This window comes from Neopsephotus bourkii, unplaced genomic scaffold, assembly GCF_033783945.1.
Source record: "Neopsephotus bourkii isolate Nb327-2 ecotype Australia unplaced genomic scaffold, CSIRO-AGI_Nbou_v1 NB_2, whole genome shotgun sequence".
Classification (NCBI taxonomy): domain Eukaryota; kingdom Metazoa; phylum Chordata; class Aves; order Psittaciformes; family Psittacidae; genus Neopsephotus; species Neopsephotus bourkii.
Genome location: NW_026900519.1, coordinates 1,445,873 through 1,468,876, shown reverse-complemented (window position 1 = coordinate 1,468,876; position 23,004 = coordinate 1,445,873). Strand labels below are relative to the sequence as shown.

The 23,004-nt window shown below is 54.9% G+C and overlaps 1 protein-coding gene across 2 annotated transcripts in view; it reads right to left on the bottom strand.

Moving 5' to 3' along the window:
- Positions 1-802: 802 nt before the first annotated feature.
- SBNO2 (strawberry notch homolog 2) overlaps positions 803-23,004 on the bottom strand; it is a 46,352-nt gene continuing 24,150 nt past the window's right edge. For both annotated transcript variants that reach the window (XM_061352334.1, XM_061352417.1), the window contains 28 exons: positions 20,979-21,143; positions 16,870-16,962; positions 16,245-16,341; positions 15,723-15,883; positions 15,255-15,388; positions 14,650-14,740; positions 13,448-13,591; positions 12,826-12,943; positions 11,959-12,064; positions 11,692-11,845; positions 11,157-11,333; positions 10,455-10,552; positions 8,206-8,288; positions 7,062-7,262; positions 6,469-6,644; positions 6,182-6,313; positions 5,861-5,996; positions 5,242-5,354; positions 4,659-4,730; positions 4,215-4,323; positions 3,892-3,966; positions 3,492-3,635; positions 3,239-3,333; positions 2,821-2,913; positions 2,497-2,628; positions 2,203-2,279; positions 1,872-2,062; positions 803-1,785 (listed from right to left, as the gene is read on the bottom strand). In XM_061352334.1, the coding sequence (XP_061208318.1) occupies positions 1,160-1,785; positions 1,872-2,062; positions 2,203-2,279; positions 2,497-2,628; positions 2,821-2,913; positions 3,239-3,333; positions 3,492-3,635; positions 3,892-3,966; positions 4,215-4,323; positions 4,659-4,730; positions 5,242-5,354; positions 5,861-5,996; positions 6,182-6,313; positions 6,469-6,644; positions 7,062-7,262; positions 8,206-8,288; positions 10,455-10,552; positions 11,157-11,333; positions 11,692-11,845; positions 11,959-12,064; positions 12,826-12,943; positions 13,448-13,591; positions 14,650-14,740; positions 15,255-15,388; positions 15,723-15,883; positions 16,245-16,341; positions 16,870-16,962; positions 20,979-21,143 (3,993 nt within the window). In that variant the 3' untranslated portion in view covers positions 803-1,159. The remainder of the gene's footprint in view (positions 1,786-1,871; positions 2,063-2,202; positions 2,280-2,496; positions 2,629-2,820; positions 2,914-3,238; positions 3,334-3,491; positions 3,636-3,891; positions 3,967-4,214; positions 4,324-4,658; positions 4,731-5,241; positions 5,355-5,860; positions 5,997-6,181; positions 6,314-6,468; positions 6,645-7,061; positions 7,263-8,205; positions 8,289-10,454; positions 10,553-11,156; positions 11,334-11,691; positions 11,846-11,958; positions 12,065-12,825; positions 12,944-13,447; positions 13,592-14,649; positions 14,741-15,254; positions 15,389-15,722; positions 15,884-16,244; positions 16,342-16,869; positions 16,963-20,978; positions 21,144-23,004) is intronic.

The following is a 23,004-nucleotide window of genomic DNA, read 5'->3' as shown; positions in this document are numbered from 1 at the left end:
GCACAGAGAAAGGGGCTCCCCCTGAAAAATGGCCCAGCCAGGGAAGCTCTCACGTCCTTCCCCTGCAAACATCCTGGTGCCACGACTAGGAAATACCTCGATGGCTGGAGGCAGAGCACAGCAAGAGCAGAGGGAAGGCTTCCTGCCTGCAGGCAGCTTCCTGCCAGGCTCCTCAGGTGCAAGGGAGAAAACAGAAGGCAGTTTCCCTGGGATGTGCCGAGCTGGGATGCTCTGCACCAGGGATGCTGCTGGACCAGGGATGCTGCTGGACCAGGGATGCTGCAGCCTGTGGGTGCTCCTGGCTGGGGCAGTGCTTTGCAAAGCAGAGCTTTGCTCTTTGGTACTGGAGGTTCAGTCTGCAGCATCAGCAGTGACTCTGCACATTCCTGGGGCTCAGCAGGGAGCTCTTCCCTCCGGGCTGGATCCACAGACAAGGCCTGCAGAGGCGGCAGCACCAAGGTGCCCTGGCAGGGCTCAAGGCAGGACAGGCTGATGGAGCCCTCCTGCTCCCCAGGGAGGCTGAGCCCTGACAGGGGTGCAGCAGCTCCTGCCCTGTCCCCTGGAGCCCCCACAGCCGAAGGACAGAGCAGCACAGTCAGTGCTGCTGCTCTCACACCTGGGGATGCTCACTCCTTGGGGACAGCATTCCCTTCCACAGCCCTGCCTTCAGACCCAGCCCTCCAGAGCAGCCTCAAGGCTGGGGCAGCAGCCAGGACAGATACAGTTTGGTCAGTGGAGGCAATGGCCCAGCCCTGGCCTGGTTTGGAGCCCAGAGGAGCGGAGCTGAGGGGCAGCAGCCGCAGTGCTGGGGAAGGCAGGAACCAGCTCGGACACTCAGTAGTCTGCAGGGGGACAGAGGAGGGGACGCTGCTCCTCAGCACTGACCTTTGAGCAGGACTCGGACACAGCAGGGACCAGAGCAGCTGGAGGAGGCGGTGCTGGCCACCCCTGGCCCATTACACACAAACCTGGCCACTGCCGAGCACGCGGTGCAGATAAATAACCTTTGCTTGAAGGAGCTATAGAGAGTTCCTTTTCTGCCCTCAAAACCATGAAAGGGTCAAGTCCAAACCAGCAGCAAAGCCGGGGGCTCCCCAGCTCTCACCTCTGCACCAAAGGATACAGATCCAGAGCGTGGGTTGGCATTCCCATTTGGCTTTCAGAAGTCTGGGAAAGGCCCACTGAACTGGATCACGCTCTGGCGCTCCTGGGGGAGCACGTTCTCCTGGGGGGCCCCATTGAACGTCCTCAGCATGTCCTCCAGGATCTCTCGGAAGTTGATGTTCCCATCCTGCTGGATGAAATCCTCCTGCTGCTGCTGCTGCAGCGTCTGCAGGGGCCCTGCGGGAGGCAGAGGAAGGTGTTCGTGCAGGGGGGAGCTCAGAGGCACGCTCCCCTCCAGGATGGGGGCCTGGCTCTCGAAGGCAGGAGGGTGACTGAAGGTGAAGGGCAACCGGTGCTGCTGGTGTAGCTGGAGAACGGGCTCCGAGGGGTAGCCCAAGGCACCAGGCTCTGGGTTCATCACCATATCGGGAATGATGCTGCTGGGGGGGCTGTAGGTCAAGTCCAGGATCTCATCCTGGCGCAGGGAGTGCCGGGGTAGGGAGATCCCAGGCCCTGCGTGGGTGAGGTCCAGGGCCTGTGCCAGGATGTGCTGTGGGAGGGAGAACTGGGGGCTCTGCTCCTGGGCCTGGAGGAGCCGGTTGTGCTTTCGCTTCACGTTCTCATCCATCTGCTTCAGCTCCTCCAGCACCTTGCGGACGCAGCTCTCAGGGATCTTGATCCCTAAGGGAGGAACACGCATCAGCCCCCATAGCACTTTGGGAAGGGATGGGGGCTGTGAGGATGGAGGGATGGGCACCTTCACCCACCGACTTGTTTCTTCTTCTCCTTGGTCTTGAGGCGCACGATCTGCAGGTAGCTGCTGTTGGTGATGTCTGCCATGATGCTGGCGATCCTGCTCCAGACCCGCAGCAGGGCCCCGCACAGCATGTAGTAATGGCGCAGGCGCATGCCCTGGAAGCATTCCTTCCCCTCCTGGATCAGCTTGCAGCTCCTGTTCCTTTGGTTCCCAAGGGAGAAACCCACCTGAATGAGCCCTGGTCCCTGCAGCAGAGCAGGACCCCCCCAAGCGCAGCCCTGCCCCATAACCAACACCCTTTCTCCCACCCTGGGGACAGCCCAGGGCTGCAGGTTCCTTACCAGGCAGCGTGGTTGCATTTCTTCAAGGAGAAGTGGTAACTGCTCTCCCAGTGCTCCTTGGCCTCCTCGGGCAGCACCTGCAGCAGGAACACACAGCATTAGAGCTCTTCCCACTGTCCAACAGGCAGCTGAGGCTGGGAGTCAGGACACCGGGGTGCCACCGCTGCCTCTGCCCACCCCACAACAGGAGGAGCTGGGAAGAGCTTGCAGTGAACGTGCTTCCAAAACCAACCCCTGGCCATAGAAAGAGGCTTTTCCCTGTCCCCACAGTGGGGAGCTGCAGGTGCCACCTACCCGCCGGTACTTCTTCTGCAGGCTGTCCAGGCTCTCCGGCTGGCTTTGCTTCCCAATGTTGGGCTTGTAGAGGATGAAGTTCTTCCCCCGGCTCTGCTCTGCCAGCAGGCAGGTGTGCTTGCAGCCTCGCATCTGGTGGGGCAGAGCGGATGCTTGCAGCCACAGCCTCCCTCCCCAAGGCTAAACCAACCCCAGCCCATCCAGGAGGGAGGCTCTTGGAGGCATCGCTGAGCCCCCAGGAAGAGCTTGGACATAGACCTCTTACAGCCATGCAGCCCGCCTCCCCATGGGTCACCTTCCAAACTGCACAGCCCAGGCACCTACCTTGTAGGAGAGGTAGAACCCATCGAAGGATCCTGTCAGTTTGAGGGACTTCTCATAAGCTTCCTCCCACTTTAAGCCTCTGTCGACACTGATCTGAACAGGGACAAGCAGAGGGACTCTGTAACTCCAGGGGGTGGGACAAGTGCTTCAAAATGCCACCCTCAACACGGATGTGGTGCTGCTGCAGCCTAGGATGAGGCACTGCAAGGCTGCCCTCTTGGCTATGGCAGCCCCAAGCCTTGGGGGCCCTCCTTGTCTCCTCTGTGTAGCTCCCAGCATCACTCACATGCTCGTGACCGAGGCAGATGTGACACAGACATGACACAAAGCCACGGGGCAGAGGGAGGGACCCAGTAGCTCCCATCCCCAGACTGGGAAGCACTGGAGAAGCCTGCTGATGGCTGTGCTGGCTGCCTACCTTGTAGAACACAACCTGCCCATCCTGCGGGTGCCCAGGGGTCAGGAACACCTCCTTGCTCTCCTCATAGATCTCATCCACTCCTGGGGCTAAATCTGTAGGAGGGAAGACTGCTGTGAGACAGAGCTGCCCCTGCCACCAAGAGTCTCAACACCTGAGCTGTGCCTGGCTCTGCCATCACTCAGCACAGGGAGGAACAGGGAACCTCAGGTGTGCACTCAGGACAGCTCTGGCCACCCCTCTTCCTCCTTACCTAGGATGCCCATGTCGTATTTGCCCTCCTTCTTGTCCTTTTCAATCAGATAGTCAAAGGTGTCCGAAAAATACTGGAAGAGCATGTTCTGCTTGTCCACCTCCAGCCCCAGGATGCGGTTCAGGAACTTGGTGATGGAGCAGTCTGCAAGAGCACGGTGGCTCAGGGAACACAGAACCCACGGCCACCCTCCCAGAGCCACCTTCAGCAGCCCAAAGCTGTTCCTGCAGGCTGTGGGCAGGGAAGCGGGATCTGCAGCACCCAAAGGAGCATCCCTTAGAGCAAACATCCCAGTGCAGCAGCACAGCAGGCCCCGCAAGGCCGGGCTCCCTTGGGTGGGCTGTGGCTGCCCTGCCTGTCATTTGTGCCCTGCTTTGGCCAGGAGAAGCTTGACACATACCCTTCTCCACTGCGACCGTGCCATACTTCATCTGATTGCAGCAGATCCCCACAGAGATGAGACCTTGCTTCATTTCTGCAATGACAGAAGGCAGCTTGAGCACTGCAGGGTTAAACCTCCCAGGCTGATTCCCCTTGGCTGTGCCTGTTATTCCACAGCCAAGCCTCCCTTGGCCTCCCCTTTCCCCCCATGCCTGGCAGGGTGATGTGAGCTGGGCTCCTGCTCCCTTCTCCCCGACCTCCCATTTGGTTTTCAGACACCCCAAACCTGAGACCAACCGGGCCAGCGAGACACAGAACCCCCCAAGCTGGTGATGCTCTCACCGTGGAAGAAGGCAGCCTCCCCTCGGTCATAGCTCTTGGGCACAGGAACCCTGTTCTCTGTGTGGCTGAGGATGGTGGACAGGACCCTGTCCAGTGCTTTAGCCCCATACTGTGAAAGGAGATGAGAGTCAAGCATGAGGCACATGGGTCACAACCCTTCTGGTGCGGTGACAGAGACCCCCAGCACCACCAGGAAGGCTGCTGCCCTGGTGGCTCTGCCCCTTGGGGACCCCAGAAGAGGAACACGCAGGTCTCAGCCCGGGGGGAGCTGGTTTATCCCCCCGCCCCAGCTCTATGTGTTGCTCACAGGAGCGGGGTGCTAGGACACATCCTGCCTGTAGATGCCAGCAATGATCTTCCTGGCTCTGATTTCCCATTGAAGGCATTTGCCAACAACCCCGACCCCTCCTTGACTGAGCTGCCCTGAGAGCAGCCTCTTGGTACCTTGTTCTCGAAGTTGTACTTGCTGAGGTCCCGGGACTCGGTGGCCCGTCGGTCCCCATGAGTTAAGGCACCCTGAGAAGGCAGAGCAAGGAACAAGTTTGAGCTGTTGCAAAACAGGGGTGAAGAAAGGCCAGAGCCACATCTGCGAAGAGGCTGGGATAAGAACACGCTGTGGGGAGGGAGGCAGCGTCCCTCTGGGATACTGAGACTCTGCCAAAGTATTTGGGGACTTATCAGAAGTGAAATAAAACGAAAGAGACAAATTAATGATTCCCTCAATTATTTCATCAACTTTCTGGAAATAAGATGGGGTTTTGCTCCTGTAATAACAGGGGAATTCCAGCATCTGGAACTGCGTTCTGCTTCCCTAAAATCCCTCCTGGTGCCTTTACGTATTCTTCACTTCCTTTCCCACATCCCAGGATGCCAAAAGCCTTCCCCCACTGCAATGCCCTCAGTAAGGGGTGGGTGATGCAATCCCCTGTACTGGTTACACTGGCCATGCCACTGGGAACACCGAGATGGAAGCTCCTCAGAGAGAGCTGGAGCTGACACCTTGCTCTCTCTGCTGCAGGGCACTCACCAGGCTCTCCAGCCGCTTGGCCACGATGGATGCAAACCTCCTCTCCCCCGCCAGCTCAGAGATAAGGAAGACATACTCTGGAGCAGAAACCTGGTTCGATCGGTGCGTTCGACCTGCAAGGATGTGAGAGCAGAGGGGGAAGGAGAGGTTGGTCCAGCCTGTCTGCTATGGGAAAGGAAGCTGAGCAAAGAGGGGAGAGCACATCCTGCTGGTTTCCAAAGGAGATCTCACTCTGGGGGCAAAGGACAGAGGCACAGGCACATTCAGCATCCTGAGACCTTCACAGAGCTGAGTTTATAGCCCTGACCTCCCAGGGCAGAGCAGTGACTCCCCAGCTGGGGCTCCCCAGGCTCCCTCCCCATCCTGGCACAGAAACCCCCAGGCTCTCCCAGCATGTTCCATGAGGACACACAAGGGTTCCCCCTTCCCACGCCATGAACCCCTCCTGAAGCCTTCCCCACACGATCCATCACCCACGACCGGGTTTGTGTCTGCATTTCCACCCTGGCAGAACACAAGAGCTCTGTGCACCCCTCACCTCCCCAGGGCTGCCCGAGGCCTCGTGGGCTGAACCAGGCTCAGGGCACAGGGACAGAGCCCAGGGACACCCAGCCCTCACCGAACTGCTGGATGGCCCGGTCCGCGCTCCAGGGCAGCTCCAGTGTCATATGGACCCGGCGCTTCTGGTTCTTCACCCGTCTGTCTGCTTGGAGAGAGATCCCTGAGCTGGAGGCCTCGGAGATTATTGCTACAAGCTAAGGGACAGAGAACAAGTGAGAAAGGAGTGTGAGGTCTCTGAAGAGCTGCTTCCCACAAGGGTAGCCACAGGACTCCATCCCCTTCCAGGGGGTGACACAGACGGGAAGCAAAGCATGAGCATCCAAAGGGCCCCTCTCCTTCCCTCCCCTCTCCATGCACCCCTGCAGAGGTCCGGACTCACCTTCTCTCCTTTCATAAACCTCTCCTTCTCCTTCAGGTTGACGTGGTCGATGGAGAGGCCTTGCTCTGCACGGGACTCAAACACAACGGAGCCATCAGGTCTGCAAACCACACGGCCCTTCCGCCCTGTCATCTGCAGAGAGAGGCTGTGAGCACAGGGCAGAGACCTGCACGCTGCAGGTCAAGGCTCAACACGTCACAAGGAAAGGAGAGGGATCCCTCTTCCAGCAGGAACCTCCTTCACTGGCCCCTTTCCCTGTCACCCAGTGCCACTGCAATGAGGAGTACCTCAGCCACATGCTCGGGGCCCCCGAAGTGATTGATCAGTTCATCCAAGGTATTGAGAGGTAGCTCTTTGCCCAGTGCTTTTACTTTTGCTAGGAGGTCCTGCTTCATCTTCTCCACGTGCTCGAGTTCCCTCAGGCTGTGTGTCTCCCTCTGGGAAGGCAGGATGGGGAAGTTACCTGCAATGGAAAACACAGAAGTTCAGTTACCTGATAACTGCAGATTGTCCCAAAGGGCTTCTGAGGGCACTGATGAGCAGGCAAAGACACATTGATTCACAGTGAGTGCTGCTGAGCAGGGAGTGAATTCTGTGCTTCCCCATTTGGGTGGGAGGCAGAAGCACGCAGGGCAAACTCCTCCTGCTCACTGCCCACAGCAGGTTCATGGGGCTCCATCTCACAAACCCAAACTGGACCCTCACAGGATTAAAGCTCATTTCACCATTCCAAGACACCAGGAGAGCCTCACACCTCCACCAGCCCCCAAAGGGTCTCAATTTGATCTCCATGCTCTCCGGGGTGCCTGATGCCAGCCGCATCCCCCTGCACTGGGTGCTGGTGCTGGGTGACACCAGCTCCCCCCCAAGCCCTGCTCACTTCTGTCCTCGCCTGCGAAGCTGTTGAAGGTGTGATCCACGAAGATGACATCGTCCATCTCAAACATGGACTCTGGGGAGGAGTTGAAGTCGCTGTCGAGCCCCATGTCGGAGTCGGTGCTGCTGTCGTCGCTGATCTTGATGACACCCGTGAGCTCACACACACCCTTCAGGGCCTTGGGGCAGCGGCCCCTCTGCTTCCCTGCACCGAGAAGGGAGCAGCATCAGGGCACAGCCCCAGCCCCATGCAGACAGAGGAGGAGAACTGCAGCTGAGCTTGCCCCAGAGGAAAGGCTGAGCCTGGACAGAGCCTCTTGGGGGGGTGCAGGCAGTGAGGAAGGGAGGGAGAGAAGGGCAGGGAGAGCGAAAGGAAGAGAGAGAAAGGAAGACCAAGGCAATCTTTGTCAGGGCTGCAGCTAGTTGCACACATCAGGATGAATGCACAGCCCGTGCTAAGCAGTGCCCACTCCTCAGGGGAAGGAGCCTGCAGGTTTGCCTGCTTCCAGAGCAATGTGCAGGACATGGGAAGGTGCCAGTGTTTTGGGATGCTGTTTACCTCCACGCACGGTTAAGACACACCCCTGCTGCATGAGAGGGCTCACAAAGCAGCCTGCACAGCCTGCTCTGCAGCAGCAGCCAGCCAAGGGAACCTCCACAACCTGCCAGTGCTGCTGCCCCCCTCTTGCCCCTTTCCCATATCCCACTGGAGCAGAAATCCCCAAACTCTTCTTACCTGCAGCCGCAGCCAGTAATTTGGATAGGGAAGTGATTTCCCCCCCCATGCTATAGGTAAAGGGCAATGGAGAGACCCCCCCTTGCTGCAAGAGGGGACATGCAGGCTCTTGTGCTATCTGCCCCAGCCAGGGCAAGGCAGCAGCTGAGGGAAGGGGCATCCTCCAGCCATATGGAGGAGGCAAGGACCTGCCTGGGACAGGGAAGTGGGTTACAGGGAGCATGGGGTGAGTGGCCTGGAGCTGCCTCCACCAGCCAAGAGCGAGCGATGGGAGATGTGGGAGGCAAACTGAACCCAGGGCAGCAAAAAGCACCAAGTAGGGAAAAGGGAAAGAGGAAAAGAAGCAGCTGAGTGGCTGGGGGGGAAGCGCAAGGCAGGAGGTCAGATGCTGGACAGTGGAGTGTGCTCTTACGTTTTCTTTTAATGCCAGTTCCTTTTTCTCTCTTTCTTTTGGTTGAAGGAAAGTGCTTCTGAATTAGTGATAGAAAGACGCCTCTGAAAGTAAGATGCAAAATTTATTCTAGCTACCAGGAATAGGAACAATAGCAATGTGTACCTGACACCACAGAACCATGGAATGGCTGGGCTTGGAAGGGACCTTAGAGCTCATCCAGCTCCACGTTTCATGATGGGGGATAACCCCTGCAACACGGCTCCTCGGAGCAGAGCGTGGTTCAGCAGCAGGCAATCCCATGGGATCCTCAGCCATGGAATGGGAGTGCTGAGGGATTGCAGAGCACTGCAACGCTGGGAACGGTGCCTCTGCCGTGGCCTCCCTGCTGCTCCCGAGGCCATTCCCAGGAAACCAAAGCTGAGCAGACCCCGGCTCTGTGCTACTATGGGGCGGGCTGAAGTTGCAAGACCTTTATATAGCAACTGAGAGGGAGTTTGAAGTGGGAAACACTGCTGGGAAGCTGTTACATCACTATGGAAAAATCCAGTAAATCCCAGTGTCCCAGCCCCTCTCCATGGCCTGACAGCAGAGGGTCAGGCTGTCCAACAAATGGTCTCCACCAAGCGCTCTGATGGGCCAGACAGGGCCTGCTCGCCCACCAAACACAGCAAAGGGACCAAACATGGAGCCACAGTGGCTTCAGGTGAATGGAAAACATCAGAAGAGGTGGAAAGCAAAGGTTTCCGTGGGCTGGTCTGCAAATGAAAGAGCAAATGCACGAATGCTGAGCATGGGGAGTGGGGATGGACCCCCGGTGCAATGAGGTGACTGTGCTGAATGAGCCCTGAGGGGTAAAAAACCAATGTGGAAGCAAGAGCTGAGAGTATGGCCATGACACCTCGCCCCCATGAGAGAAAGGAAGCCTTGGGAACCAGGGAAGGAGCTCCACCACCCTTGGTGTGAGGGGCTGAAGGAGACAAGGACAGCAGGAAGGGCCCTGTCACCGCGGGTGCTGGGTGACTCTGGGCTCCAAGTGCAAGCGCTCACTCTCAGGAGCCTCCCTGCCATGAAAGCTGCTCATTTCCCCCTGTCTGCCTGGTGGATGAAGGCTGGGTTGGTGCCATGCACTGAAGAAGCTGCTTATTTTGAGCCCTGTTTTTCAGCACATTCCCCTTGGAGAAATCCCCTCAAGTGCTGGAAAACCAGGACAGCACAACCGGAGGCTCAGCAGATGCCTGAAGGCACTCGGTGACCTGGCCAGTGCTGTTGGACAAAGGGCTCCTGCTCTACAACTGTGAGCACTGACTGCCTTAAAGGGACCTCAGAGTGATCCAGACCTGGAATTCTCTCCCTGGGAATTTTGTGACAGGAAAAGCAACTCAAGAGACCCAACTGATCCAAGCAGTTGACTCGCCCTGTGTGCTGTCACCAAACTGGCATTCAGTGACCAACACAACCCCTGCCAACGAGGAAAGCTTGGCCTGCCCTGCACACACACAGCCTCTGGCACCCCTCCTTGCTTCCACCTGCATCAAAAGTCACTTCAAAAGAGAACAGGAGCAGCCCTGCCACCGGCAGAGCAGGGGACACAACTCAACCCAGTGCCCCAGGGCTTTGTCACCCATCGTGCAGGAACAGCCGGGTTTATGGGGTGGGCTGAAATGAGGAGCATGAGCCTCATTCTCTGCTTAAAGGGTACTGTGAGTCCTGCTCCTGGCTCCACTTCAGGCACAACCAACCCTCCTTTTAGCTCAGAACAAAGGCAGCACAACCAGGAGACTGGTCCTGCTCCGTACACGTGCTGAAAGCCAACACTGGGAACCATGGATCACTCATTGCTCCAGCGATGCTGCCTCATGTTATCATCCCAGCCTCTGGCATTACACAAGATTCTCCTGCTCATTTCTTCAGTGTCAACCCCCCATTTTCCAGACTCAGACCCCCACAAACCACATCTGAGCTCATGTTTCTGGCTCTCCTACACCTGCCAATCCTTTCACGTGTGTAGGCTTGGAGCAGGCTCCTCATGCAAGTTTGGACCAGAGAAGACTCCAAAATCCATGATCAAACTCATGAAGTCACACTGAAGAGACAGTGCCCCAAGGACCGGGCTGAGCATCCTCTCCATTTACAGCTTGCATTGGGTGAGGCCTTAGGGAACTGCATTTCAAGAGTTGCAAGTGACAGAGGCCCCAGGGCAGGGCTTTCCCTAGCACCCAGCCTCCCATGCATCCCCCCCAGAGGAAAACCAGGGATCTTGAACTCACTCTGCAGCAGAGACAAAACAATTCAGATGCCCATCGTTCTCATCCAGGACCTCTCTGGTGCGAGCCTCCCCGGTGGACTGCAGCCCGATGACAATACACTGCAGGACACACAAGAGACAGCACACAAGGTGTCAGAGCAGCAGCACTGCAGGAAACAGCTCCAGGCTCAAGAGGCTGTTTCCCATCCCAGGCACATTCCCCTTGAACCCTGCCCCAAATACTTGCTGGGGTTCCTGATGAAGAACCATCTCTGCAACCTTTCAGCATCCAGACCCTCAGCTCTGCTCACACCACAGAGGATAACTGAATACAGAAAGTACCTGACTTTGCCAGGTAGTTTCTGCCTACAATTTCCAAGTTGCATCCGAAAGGATGACAGGATAGAGCTGTGCTTGAGACGAAGGATCTGGTACCTGACCCAAAATACCCTGTTCAGCTCAGCTTGCCCACATAAGCAAACAGTGGGCAATGCCTTGGCAGACGAGGCCACGTTAACCCCTCAGTTTCATGTACTGTGAACATCTTCAGGCACCCGGACACTCACTTCATCCTGGTTAACATGGAGACAACTCCATCCTTAAAGAGGTCTGACGCTGCTTCCAAGCCGAACTGAACAGGAATTAACTCCCTTTGGTTGTACTACAACAAACACCCCACTTGCACCACCTCATGCTCTCACAGGCAGTGAGCCCTGTACCATACCTTGTCCTTGGCCAGCTCCTCCTTGGCCAGCTCCACGAGCCGCCGGACTTTAGCAGCAATGCAGAGGTACTTGAAGAAGCGCTGGTGAGCTGACCAGAACTGACCCCATAGGGACTTCCGAGACTCCAGGCCGATCCAGTCGGCTGCGTGCTGGAACACCATCAAGGCCTCTGCCCACTGCACACAACACCGAGCAAGGCTGAGTTAATGGCTGAGTTTTTATGAGTTACTTCATTAGCCATTAGGGCAGGCTGGAGTTTGGTAATGTGATTTAACAGCGGTATTTATGTCCTTGTGTTGGGCTGAATGAATCCTGTGGTCACCCTCTCTTGCTGGTTGCAAGCTCTGCTTTGCAAATATGGAACTTTTAAATAGAAGCTAACAAGTGTAAGATTGGGCTTTTATATGGGCTCAGCACGTAGGCCCTTTTCTTCCTTATGGACAGCCAAGTCTGTGGTCACGGCCACGTTTAGGGGCTTTGAACCCTCCCACAGGATTAACCATCAGCCTCCCCACTGCACTGGGACCAGCTCACCAACTTTGCTGCCTTGTCGTAGACAATCTTGTACTGCTGATCCAATGGGATCTCCTCGATTCTGAAGGTCACTCCAGTGAAACTGAGCTGCCTGGCAATGTACATTCCACTGACCTTCATATCCATGGCCACGATCTCCATTGCACCAACTCCCCTGGGAGAGGAACACAGCAGTGAAACCCCTTCCTCTGCAGAACCACCACCTCCAAAGGGTGATGGGTGCAGTAAGCATAAGCCACATGAAAAGAGACGCTGGCCATGACTTACCTCTTTTCAATTGCATGCAGGAACTCATCAAACGCTCTGAAAGGGGTGCCCTTCCCCCAGATCCCCAGGCGGCTCATGTAAATCATGTTTTTTGGCTCAGAGGCACCTGTTTGGACACAATTCCCTGTTAGTTGGGAAGAGTTTGGGCTGAAGAAAAGAGCCATTTGACATATGGAGATAGGCTGAGAAAATTGGGGCTGTTCAGCCTGGAGAAGAGAAGGCTGCGTGGAGACCTCAGAGCAGCCTTCCAGTATCTGAAGGGGGGCTATAGGGATGCTGGGGACGGACTCTTCATTAGGGACTGTAGCGATGGGACAAGGGGTGATGGGTTAAAACTGAAACAGGGGAAGTTTAGACTGGATGTAAGGAATAAATTCTTTCCTATTAGGGTGCTGAGGCACTGGAATGGGTTGCCCAGGGAGGTTGTGAATGCTCCATCCCTGGCAGTGTTCAAGGCCAGGTTGGACCGAGGCCTTGGGTGATATGGTTTAGTTTGAGGTGTCCCTGCCCATGGCAGGGGGGCTGGAACATGATGATCTTAAGGTCCTTTCCAACCCTAACTATTCTATGATTCTATGATTGTGCCTTAAGAAACCAAAGGACCTTCCCAGTCATTGCCTGCCATACACTAAGTGGCCAAGCATCACCAGAGAGCTGAACCACCAGCCAGGAACAAGTTAAACTGGGGAGAAGTTGGTCTGACTTGCCATAAGGTCACGAGTAACGGCAGTGATGGGGCTTGGGGCAGACCTTAGCACACCAGGCTATCCTCTATCACTACGGCATCACTGCCACCTCTCTCTGTGCACATCTCAATGGCATCCTTCAGATCACAGAGGAGACCCCAGAGTGCTGGGAGCAGCTTACCTGTGGCACTGGCATAAACAACCCTGGCTTGAGGCAGCTTGTTCTGAAGGTCCAGCACGGCTTTGCCCATTTTAGTCGAGCTGGCGTTTTTGGCTTTGTGGCATTCATCAAACACAATCTGGAGGGGCATGGCAGTTAAGGAGAAAGGATCCGTTTTCATGCCGAGGATAGGAGCAGACAGAAAATGCAACCCAGCCTCTTACAACCAACTGAACAACCCAGTACCAACGGCACTGACTCGCTCCATGGAACGATTGGGTTTGCCTAGCCCTGTGCTCCTCAGAGCCTGAAGCCATTTCCCCCTTTCTCACCCCTCACTTCTAAGGTGTGCCTTGCCTTGTAATGCTGAGGGAGAAGAACGCTGAAAAGCTTCATCCCAGCTGCATTCTTCCCCTCCTCCCATTAACTAATTGCAGGAGAGGAGAGAGGAGGAATGGAGGAGGAGAGAGGAACGTGGGGGGATGCATGCGCTTCCAGCGTTTAAACATCCACCACATCCATCGCTTGCTCCCAGTGACTTCAGATGGCCCCAAGCTCTTTGCTCCTTGCTGAAGCAGTCACAACCGTGCAGTTCTCCCCTGTCCAGCTTCCCTGTGGCCGTTGTCTCTGTTTTAAAGGATACAACTCCATCAAAGTTTTCCCTGCACCAGTCCAGGATCTGCTTTAAGCGTGTCCTGTGCTGCCCGCCCGCCTGGCTTTCGCCGATCAGCGCAGAGTAAGTGGCAAAGAGGACTCCTTCTGAGGTAGCTGTGTCACCGTATTTAATCTGCAGGAAGAGGGAGAACCAGAGCACACACACTCAGGATGCTTGTCCCCAGCGTGCTGCACCCATCCTGTGCCCACAGCCACCACCCCTGACCATGCAGGACACACGCTCCTGCCTCAAGAACAAAACCCAATCCGAGCACGGGACAGACAAAGCCCATTGGTAGCTGGAGCACTTCTTGGCACTGAGATACGGTGATGACAGGGACTTTAAATGTCTGGATGAAGTCCACCAGCCAATGTGTCAGCACATCTGGATGCATGCAGTGAAATGTGGACACCGCTCGGACTTGTGTTTCCTGGCCAACTGAAGTGGCTCTGGGGTTTAGCAACAGTTTAGAATGGTTAATGGGTCTGAGCCCTCCCAGCTCTTTTAATTCCTTTAAGAAAATCATGTTCTCTTTGGCCAGGTGAGGCTGGTGCCTGTTTTACTGCCAGGGGTCCACCTGTAATGAAATACAAGGGAGGAGGAAAACCCCCATGGTCCCAATCTGAAGTAAGTTCCATTTAAAGCCTTTCTGGTCTGAAAACAAACGCCCCTTTCAGTCTCCTAACGGGGTGCATCCAAAGGTGTTGAAAACATGTGGTTTCCATCGACTTCATGAGAGCTGCTTGTTCAATACCATTACAAACCAGAGGAGAGATTAAAGCCCAGGCTGTGAAGAAGCCTGTGAATACCCCTCACACAACTGCAGTTTCTCTTGAGGAGTCCTTTGTCCTCATTGTGGAGTAACTGGAGGAAAAGTGGGCTTTTCCCTCTGCAGGACTCCAGGAATGGTGAGAAAGGCTCAGGTCCTGCTGTACTTTGCACTTGCCTGGAGCCATTTCTTGCTCCGTGCAGGAGCCTGCTCCATGCTCACAGAGCAGCTCTGCAGAGCATGTAAAAATAGCAGGAGTCCAGAGTGGGAAGAGCCCGTTGGGAGGAAGGAACAGCAGCAGCTTGTCTGCTGCTGCCTGTGCCACCAGCCAGGCGGAGGCAGGAGTGACTGCTGAGGAGGCCCCATCTCACTGCTACCGGGGGCTGGTTTCCCAGAACACCATTACACCTTCTCTTCCTACCTTATTCAAAGCATGCACAGGAATGTGGGAGGCTTCAATGTCCTTCAGGTCTCTCTCGGCATCATACTTGAGATCATTGGAGACGCTGAACCTGTGAAGTGAGACGTGGGTCTGGTTATCTCCTAAGGAGACAGGGAGGGCAGGCACAGTGATTAATAGTCTGACTAAAGCAAGCAGTAGGTGTGTGAAACCGTCACAGCTCCAACTGCCCACACAGCCCAAGAGCCTCCAGCAGGCTCCAGTCTGCCGCTGACGACAAGCTGCATGCTCTGCACTTAAAGCCCATGCTCCTGGGGCTCGAGTCCGCACCAGGGAAGTCCACGAATACCCCTCCACAGACATCAAAGAGAGCAGAGACAGGCTTGACACTGCACTCCATAATGTGCTGTTTCACAGTGACTCACTCTCCATCACTGCTGCAGGGGAAATATTCCCATTTCAGACAGCAAATAGGCACAAAGAGGCGGAAATGACCTACCCAAGGCCGCAGCGTGAGTCAACTATAAAGCCAACATCAGCACGAAGGAATTCCTTACTCCCAGATCCAAACTAACTCCAAGGTCTTACGGGAAAAGAGAAAACCCAAACCACCACCACCAACTTACCACAGAGCTTTCTTCCTCCCTTTAAGGTAATTCTCAAAGATGATGCCTGCAACCGTCCTGCCCTTCCCAACTCCAGCCCCGTCCCCGATGAGGAACCCAGCTCGCTGCCCGTTGGGTAATAAAACTTCATGTTGCTGCAAAAATCAAGCACAGAACCGGAAATGAGACTAGATTTGCCTTTGCTAACAAAGCTTGTAAGAGCACCACTTAACCCTTTCACACATCCCATCAGTGCAAGTGCGTTTCCTGCTCAGACAACGGTAGGAATGGTCAAGCGTCGTGGCCAAGTCAAAGGTTCTCTTTGGGAAACATCCCACACAGAAGCCCCCAGCTTCAAATAACCCTTCCAAAAGGCATTTAAAATGTCATATGCCAAGGCTCCTGGAGTTTCATCACCTGTATGGAACATCTATCCACACGAAAGGCAGTTTCCTGCTAGTGCAAGCTGGGCACGGTGGAACCACGTACCTGGCAGGCATAAATGATGGCTTCCAGCTGTAGTGCAGAGAGCGACCCTTTGTCAGCAACAGAGCGTGGCAGGGAGAGGCTGTAGGTGATGTCAGGAGGGGGGACACTGGACAGAGTGCTTGTCTCTACCACCAGGTCAGGGTGGTGCTTCCCAATCTTGGCTAAATAACAACACAGGAAACGGAGAACTCAAGTTCTTCACTCCCAAAAGGGGACTGCAGCCCTCATGTGAACAGTCTGCAGCCCTCTGCTCAGGAGCAAAAGGGACAAGCCCCAGCTCTTCACCCTTGTTCTGCTGGGAAGTGCCAGCAGCACGTCAGGCCTCCCCCAAAAGCAAGCAACAGAGAAGTGCTGTGTTCAGTTCCCACAGCACCAACAAGGGAGCAGCGCTCCTGTTTTCCCAGCAAATCACAAGCTTGGGCTGTGATTTCCTGCTTGCAGGAAAATAAGGGAGCAGTTCATTAGGCTGGTCCACAATGGCATTAGCAGAACTGCCCACGCTCATGTCATGGCAACACTCACACTTGGAAGGGACATATTCTGCATAGGTCTCTGTTTGCCCCAGCTCTTCTGTTTCTTCCTCCTCACCTTCATCCTCCTCCTCCGCAGGAGCCTGAGACTGGAAAGAAGCAGAGCACTGAGCACATGCTCTCACTGGACTATGGGCACACACAGTGCTATGCAGAAACCCCCATGGACCCTTCCCTGTGCAAATCCACAGACACAATTCCTCCCATTTATAAACTGCAGCAGCACAAGGAAAACCATCTGCGGGCGCCCGTCCCGGGGGGCAACAACCGCTTCCACAGCTGCTTTCAGCGCCTGCTCCACATCAAATTAGGGGAAGATGTTTCCATGGCCGGGCAGATGCGCTGTGGGGAGCCTGAGCTCCGCCCTGGCCCCAAGCAAGGGATCCAGACAAGCTTTAAACTCAGTACTCAGCAGCATAAAGCCAAGTCATGAAGCCCAAATCCTGGTTTAACATTGGTGCGGTTCCACCAGGGGAAACAGAAGACACTCCTGGGGAAGAGCAATGACCTGGGTCTGATTTTCTTGTCTCCCTCTCTCTGAAGGGAAAACAGAACTGCTCTTGCCATGTCACCAAGTGCATGGTGTGGATGCTCCTGGAGCCGAGCATCCCTCTCACCTGGTAGCTTATGAGGAGCGGGGTGTTGGGACCAGCAGGAACATGGTCATTGGAACTGTTCAAGCCACTGAACGATCTGCTGGGTGAGAACAGCTGGAACAGAAAGGTGCTGGTGAGAAAACAGCCTGAACCACTATGAAAACACAGCAGCAGCAGGTACTTGTGCTCTCTCCACTCTGGACTTTGATTCTTTGTGAACAGGGCACTAATGCTGGAAACGCTGTGGATGCTTTTGTCAACGTGCACATGGGGAGACCTTGGCCAAGGCAAGCACAAGGAGCACCCTGTGCATGCCCGTGCAGGGACACTCGGCCCTAGGCTCCCTCTGCAGAGCTGTAAGATGGGTCACCCTGAAAGGCCAAGCAGCAGCTCCAGGGACACTCCCAGCTGGGAAGGCACAGCCAAGGAGATCCTTTGTCTGCTCCCACACAGACAAAAGCACACTGGAATTTCCCGGCAGCGAGCAGGGTCAAGCCAGCAGCTCACAGCATCCAGAGCAAGGAGCAGCTCCAGAAGCAACACTAGGTCCAAGTTTAGAGGCTGTGAGGAATGCAGACCCATGCTCCAGCAGCAGAAGTGAAAGATGGGAAGTTCTGAAGCATAAACACTCCGATTATTTCCTATTTTTAAAGAAGGAGAAAAAAAAGCAAGGCAGAAAGCAAAAACACACCCTCCGTTCCTGGAAGCCTGACTCAGAATTACCAGAAGGAAGCTGGACGGAAGAGCTATTTTCAGTGCCAACAAATCTGGAGAGCAGGTGAAACATCTCCACCTACAAATCTGAGCTCAGGCAAAGAGCTCCTTCTTGGGCAAGAGAAAGGCCCAGGCCCAGACCTGCTCAGAACACACTGGGAGGTCAGTCCAGGTGGGACTGGAGCTGTAGCAGGGGATAGAACAGACCTGGCCCAATTCCCTCCCTTCTCTACTGTCACTCACCTCCCAGTTTGGTTTGCTCCTTCCTCTGTGCCTCACATCTAACACTCCTATGAGAAGAGGCACGCACAGCATGCAGGAGAACACGGGACATGAGCACAAGGCAGAGCAAAGCTGCTGTCAATTGCACACCCCAAGAGTTGGCCTCACTTGGTTTTCTTCCTCTGGTTTGCCCCCTCCTGCCATGACTCCCATGGGAAAAGGAACCATCTCAGCTCCCCTCCCCATGTGCTGAGCTAGGAAAAGGGTGCTTGCATTTTCCAAGTGCTGGGAATGAGTTAGAATCAACAGCTCCCAACACTCCAGCTCCTGCAGGGCCAGGGCTTTGCTTTCCCCATCTTAAAACCAGTGTAAACTGGGGAGATGGCTGTGGAGAAGCACAATGGATTCCACGAACTGTTTCCTAAGGTATTTCACAACTGCATTACAAATGAAGCATTACAGAGGGGTTTGACTCTGCAAATGTTTAACGGTGTCCTAGCTCTTCCTCCCTCCAACAGTGACATAGAATCATAGAATGGTTTGGGTTGGAAAGGCCCTTAAGATCATCCAGTTCCAACCCCCTGCCATGGGCAGGGACACCTCGCTCTAAACCATCTCACCCAAGGCCTCGTCCAACCTGGCCTTGAACACTGCCAGGGATGGAGCATTCACAACCCATTCCATCTCCTTTCTTTACGGATAATGGCTCTCCCCACGGGCACATGAAGGCAGCTCTGCCTCCAGTCTTTCCTCCTCAGGGACAACCACCCCACCTGAAGGTTCCGCACTGGGGATGGGGGCTTCTCAGGGCACTGGGAATGCTCTGCACTGCGCTCTCCCTGCGATGCTTTGCCCCCATTGTGCTCTGTCCCCTTTCCTGCAAAGCCACCTCTCCAGTGCCAGGGACAGCTGAGAGAATGAAGGGGGAAGGCTCAAATACAGAAGAGAGCCTTTCCACACCATATCTTCCCATTGCCACACGGCAGAAGACAGTTCATCATTGTTTTAAAGAGGACAAAGTACAAGGCTGTTCTTAGGAACTGCTCCAGCTATTCTGAAACCCAAATCCCTGCTGTTTGATGGAGAGTTGTGGTGGTGCAACAATGTGGGGAGGGGTGAGGAAAGGTTATCTAAATGGCTTGTATATTGGGGCAGGATATCAGCAAAGTCTCCATGCTTTTAAAGCAAGGAACCTTCCCTTTGGCTCTGCCTTAAGCTTTCGCACAGATCACACAATGCTCCCATCAACAATAGCAAAAGTGTGTTTGAAATCCAGGCCCTAAAACCATTGCTCCTCCTGAGTCAACCTCACAATGCGCTTACCTGCTGGCCTGGGAGCTGCAAAAGTGACACTGACACCTCCTGGCTAGGATGTGCTGAACTGACAGCTCATCAGGAGACATCCAACCCAGAGAACAAAACCCACCACCAAGAGAGCAACCAACACCCTGGCCCAGCCACCTCTGCATTCACAACCCACAGATAAGACAAGGTTTAAAAGAGCTGGAGATGCTTTGCAACAGGAAGTCCTTTGTAAATGGAATTCCAATTGGCCTTATCTGAACCTGTGGGACAAGGGGCAAGGGAGGACGTGGAGAACAACATGCAGAGGCAGGAGATGTGCCGCTGCCCCCGCCAGCCACATAGCCTCACACTTAGATGACACATGTTTGTTCCTCACTCACATTCTTTATGCTGGGTTTAGAACAGCTTTTCCCTGTAAGGCTTTTTGCTGCATGCTCTGCAGATACAAAGCTACAAGCTCCTGCAGTGATACAGGCTACTGTGTAAAATCCCAATAACAACAGGAGGCAACAACACGCTTTCTCTGTGCTGGGGGATGATCTGGCTTTTAGCTTTCTGAATCCAGTTTACCAGCCTATGATGTCTTCAGCCACTGCTTTGGTTCAAACAGCTCAGCTCTCTTCCTGCTGCCTCAGACATCAAGTTCAAACTGGTCCAAGGTTACCAGACTGTGTGGATTGCCTGTGCAGCCCTTGCTGCCAGCACAGCAGCACAGCCTTTATCTCCAGCACAGTTATCCACGGGAAGAGGGGCACTGGAGTTCTCTGCCTCCAACTACAGGCACTGCAAAGGTCTATGAAGGTGATCACATCGCAGGGGTTTCAGCAAGAGCTCAGGTGTCCCATTTGAGGCTGTGCAGGAATGGGCTCCCAGGAAGTCTAAAGCAAGCAGGAGCTTCCATTTCCCAAGTCCAGGCTAGGACCCTCATCTCCACACCACACTCCAGTGCCTAACCTGTCACTGAGCCACACGGCAGCAGCATGTCGAAGCAGGCCTGCTGCCAAGACTCTGCTTTCCCAGCTGTGACAAACAGCCAGCTTGCTCCATGGCAATCCGGTCAGACACACTGCTAACTGCAAACTGCAGCCTCAAAACACAACAGAGCCTCCGAGCACAACAGGGACTAAAGCACGGCCGTGCCAGATTTGCCTGCTGGGGTATCCATGTGGAATGGTTTCCCCCACCATCTTCAAAAGAGGATGACCTAGGAAAGGAAAGCGACTGCACTGCTGGGCATTCACTGTGGGCTGAGACCCAGAGGCTCAGCAGATGAGTGTGATACCAGCTCCAAAAGCAACCCGTGGTGACTGACAGCAGGTTGTGCAATGGTGAGTAATCTGTCCCAACAGATGAGGGGAACCAGATGGCAGAACAGAACCACACACTGCTGTGGGGCTGCGGGAGATCACAGCCCAGGAACACTCTGAGATGTAAAAGGTTGCAGGGACTTAAGACTCACAAAGGAAACACCAATGGAGCGTCTCAGGTTGAGACAGAGTTTGGGTTTTAGTCATTGTTACTAAACTATTTGCTATGGAGAACAAACAAGTGGTGGGGTTCTTCCTGAAGCCCAGCTCTTCAGCACTGCTCCAGGCTGCTCTGGACCTGCTGAATGGGTCAGGCTCCATCCTGCTTGTGATGCACCTACCTGCCACGGCTGCCACAACAGAGCCAGTGCCTGCACCACACTCCAGAAGAGTGCACCCTTTGAGTATGCCTGCTTCCAGGACACTGAACTATGTGTAATCATCCCTTCCCTCCCAGAGCAGAACTGGTAACAGTGAGTAGGGAACTGGTCTGGTTTCTCAATTCCTTGGTGCAAACACCACGGGATGAAGCCTGAGGTATTCGGTGTCTGATGGGGAGGATGGAAGAGGAGCTGCCCTTACCTCTACTTGGTTCTGCTGCGGCGTGTTTACATCCCATAGTGTTGGCACGTGGTTCAGGCTATCGGCAGACAAGAAGTCCTTGGGATCCGCAATGTCGGAGAGGGAATCCGCAGGGGACGAGAAGAGGGAGTTGTTGTTGGAGAGCTCATTGAGGTATGAAGAATCCTGAAATGGAGACAGGGCCACAATGAGGGGCGGCAGGATGAGAAGGCCACAGAGCTCCTTTCTCACACCTACTGGCCCGGGAAGGTTTAATTTCTTGCTATTAAATGAGCAGCTCCTTTCCTTCATGCTCCACAAAGCCTAGAAATCAACTTGTCAATGAGGAGATGCTCTTAGCATCTTTAAAACCTCAGTTTATGGGGAAAGGAGGGAAAACAGTGACTGGAGAGAAAGGCCAGTGCATGGACACAACTGACTCGCACTGTGCTCTGCACACCAAGGAATGGAAGGAGTGTTGTCAGTCACCTCAAGCCAGCGATGGTTTAAAGAAGGGCAAAGTCCTCAGCCTGACACCCAAACGGACTTCATTCATGCCCAGAAGCCCACAGAGCAGCAGCTACTCCTGGGAATGACACAGCTCTTGAATGGTGATTTATAACAGCAATACCTGGAGGATCTGGGTAAACTAAGTCACCTCCTGGCACAAAGGAGGCTGCAGGAGCTGATGCCACCTGGGTTTGCACCCAGACAAATCACACCCTCCAGTCCCCTTCCCAAGGGCAGCCTGGACACAAAGAGGGTGTGCTCCAGTGAGGAGGAACAGGCTCTGCCCTGGTGCCTGTGCTGGGATGGTTTACAACTGTTTCATGTGGTGCCAACCCAGCGGTTGGTTTGAGTCACACACGAAGGAGCCTTCCATCCCCTCCCTCCCATCTGGTCCTTGTCTGAGTTTTCCAACTGTAAATGGGAAGAACCAGCAGCCAAAAAGCACTTTTTGCCCTGGCACAGGTCACTGCGCCCTCGCTGGCTCCCTCACACCACCTCAGCTCTCCTTCCACATCCAATGCCGCTTCCAAAGCTTTTCCAAAGCACAGAACCTTTGTCTGCTGTTCCCTCTGGGGCTGGAGACGAGCCTCTGGCCCGGAGGGACAGATGGACAGAGAGACCCCAGGGCTCTGCCAGTGCCCAGCAGCGCTGTGGCTCTTCACAGGGCTCAGGTTTGTCAGCAGCCGCTCCAGCTGGAGCAGACCAAGGCAGGGTGACACCAGCACAGCGCCCGATACCAGGAGGAATCTGCTCATTTCCAGTTAAGGGCCAATTTCCGACTGCAAGGCAGAAAGGCAGCCAAAGGTCTTTAAAAGTCACTTAGCCCTACCTGACCCCAGATCATAGCACAGTCAGGGCTGGAAAGGACCTTAAAATCAACACCCTGAGCCTGCCCTTACTGTTCCTAAGGGCTTCAGGCCAAGAGCTGGGTCAGACCCCCCCAACTGCTACCCAGGTTGAAGTGTTTCAAACCATTGGGACACATTCCCTTCGCCTTCTTCCCACATCAGTCTCATCTGGTACCCAAGACAGTCTCTGCTATGGAGCCATAGGTGCAGGAGCACCGAGGCACTGAAGGGAAGGTGAGCAGCAATGGGGAGCATGGGCACTGTGTGCCGTTTGGGGTCTTCTCATACCAACCCAAGGGCCCCAAAGGGGATGAGGAAGAGCTGCTGGTGTGGCCGTGCTGCAGGGACACCCTCCTGCCAGCCCCGGGCATCCGCTGGCGTGTGACACCCGGCACCGCTTCACTCTTGGTATTTCTGTGGCTATTTTGGGGTTTCCCAGAAACCAAAGCTTTTCAGAGCCTGCAGCAGACACCCAGGCTTATCTCAGAATGAAGGCAGCTCTGGAAACGGGGCTCTGCTTCACACTCAGCAAAGCAGGAAAACACTTGGGGAATGATGATCCTTTCCGGCCACAGCAAGTGCCTTGGGCACCCTGCAGCAACCTGCCTGGCTGCCCCCCAACAGCCTTGCTGTTGCCCTCCCCACAGCCTTCTGCTCCTTCCTTTGGGCTCATGATCCCAAGAACAAGC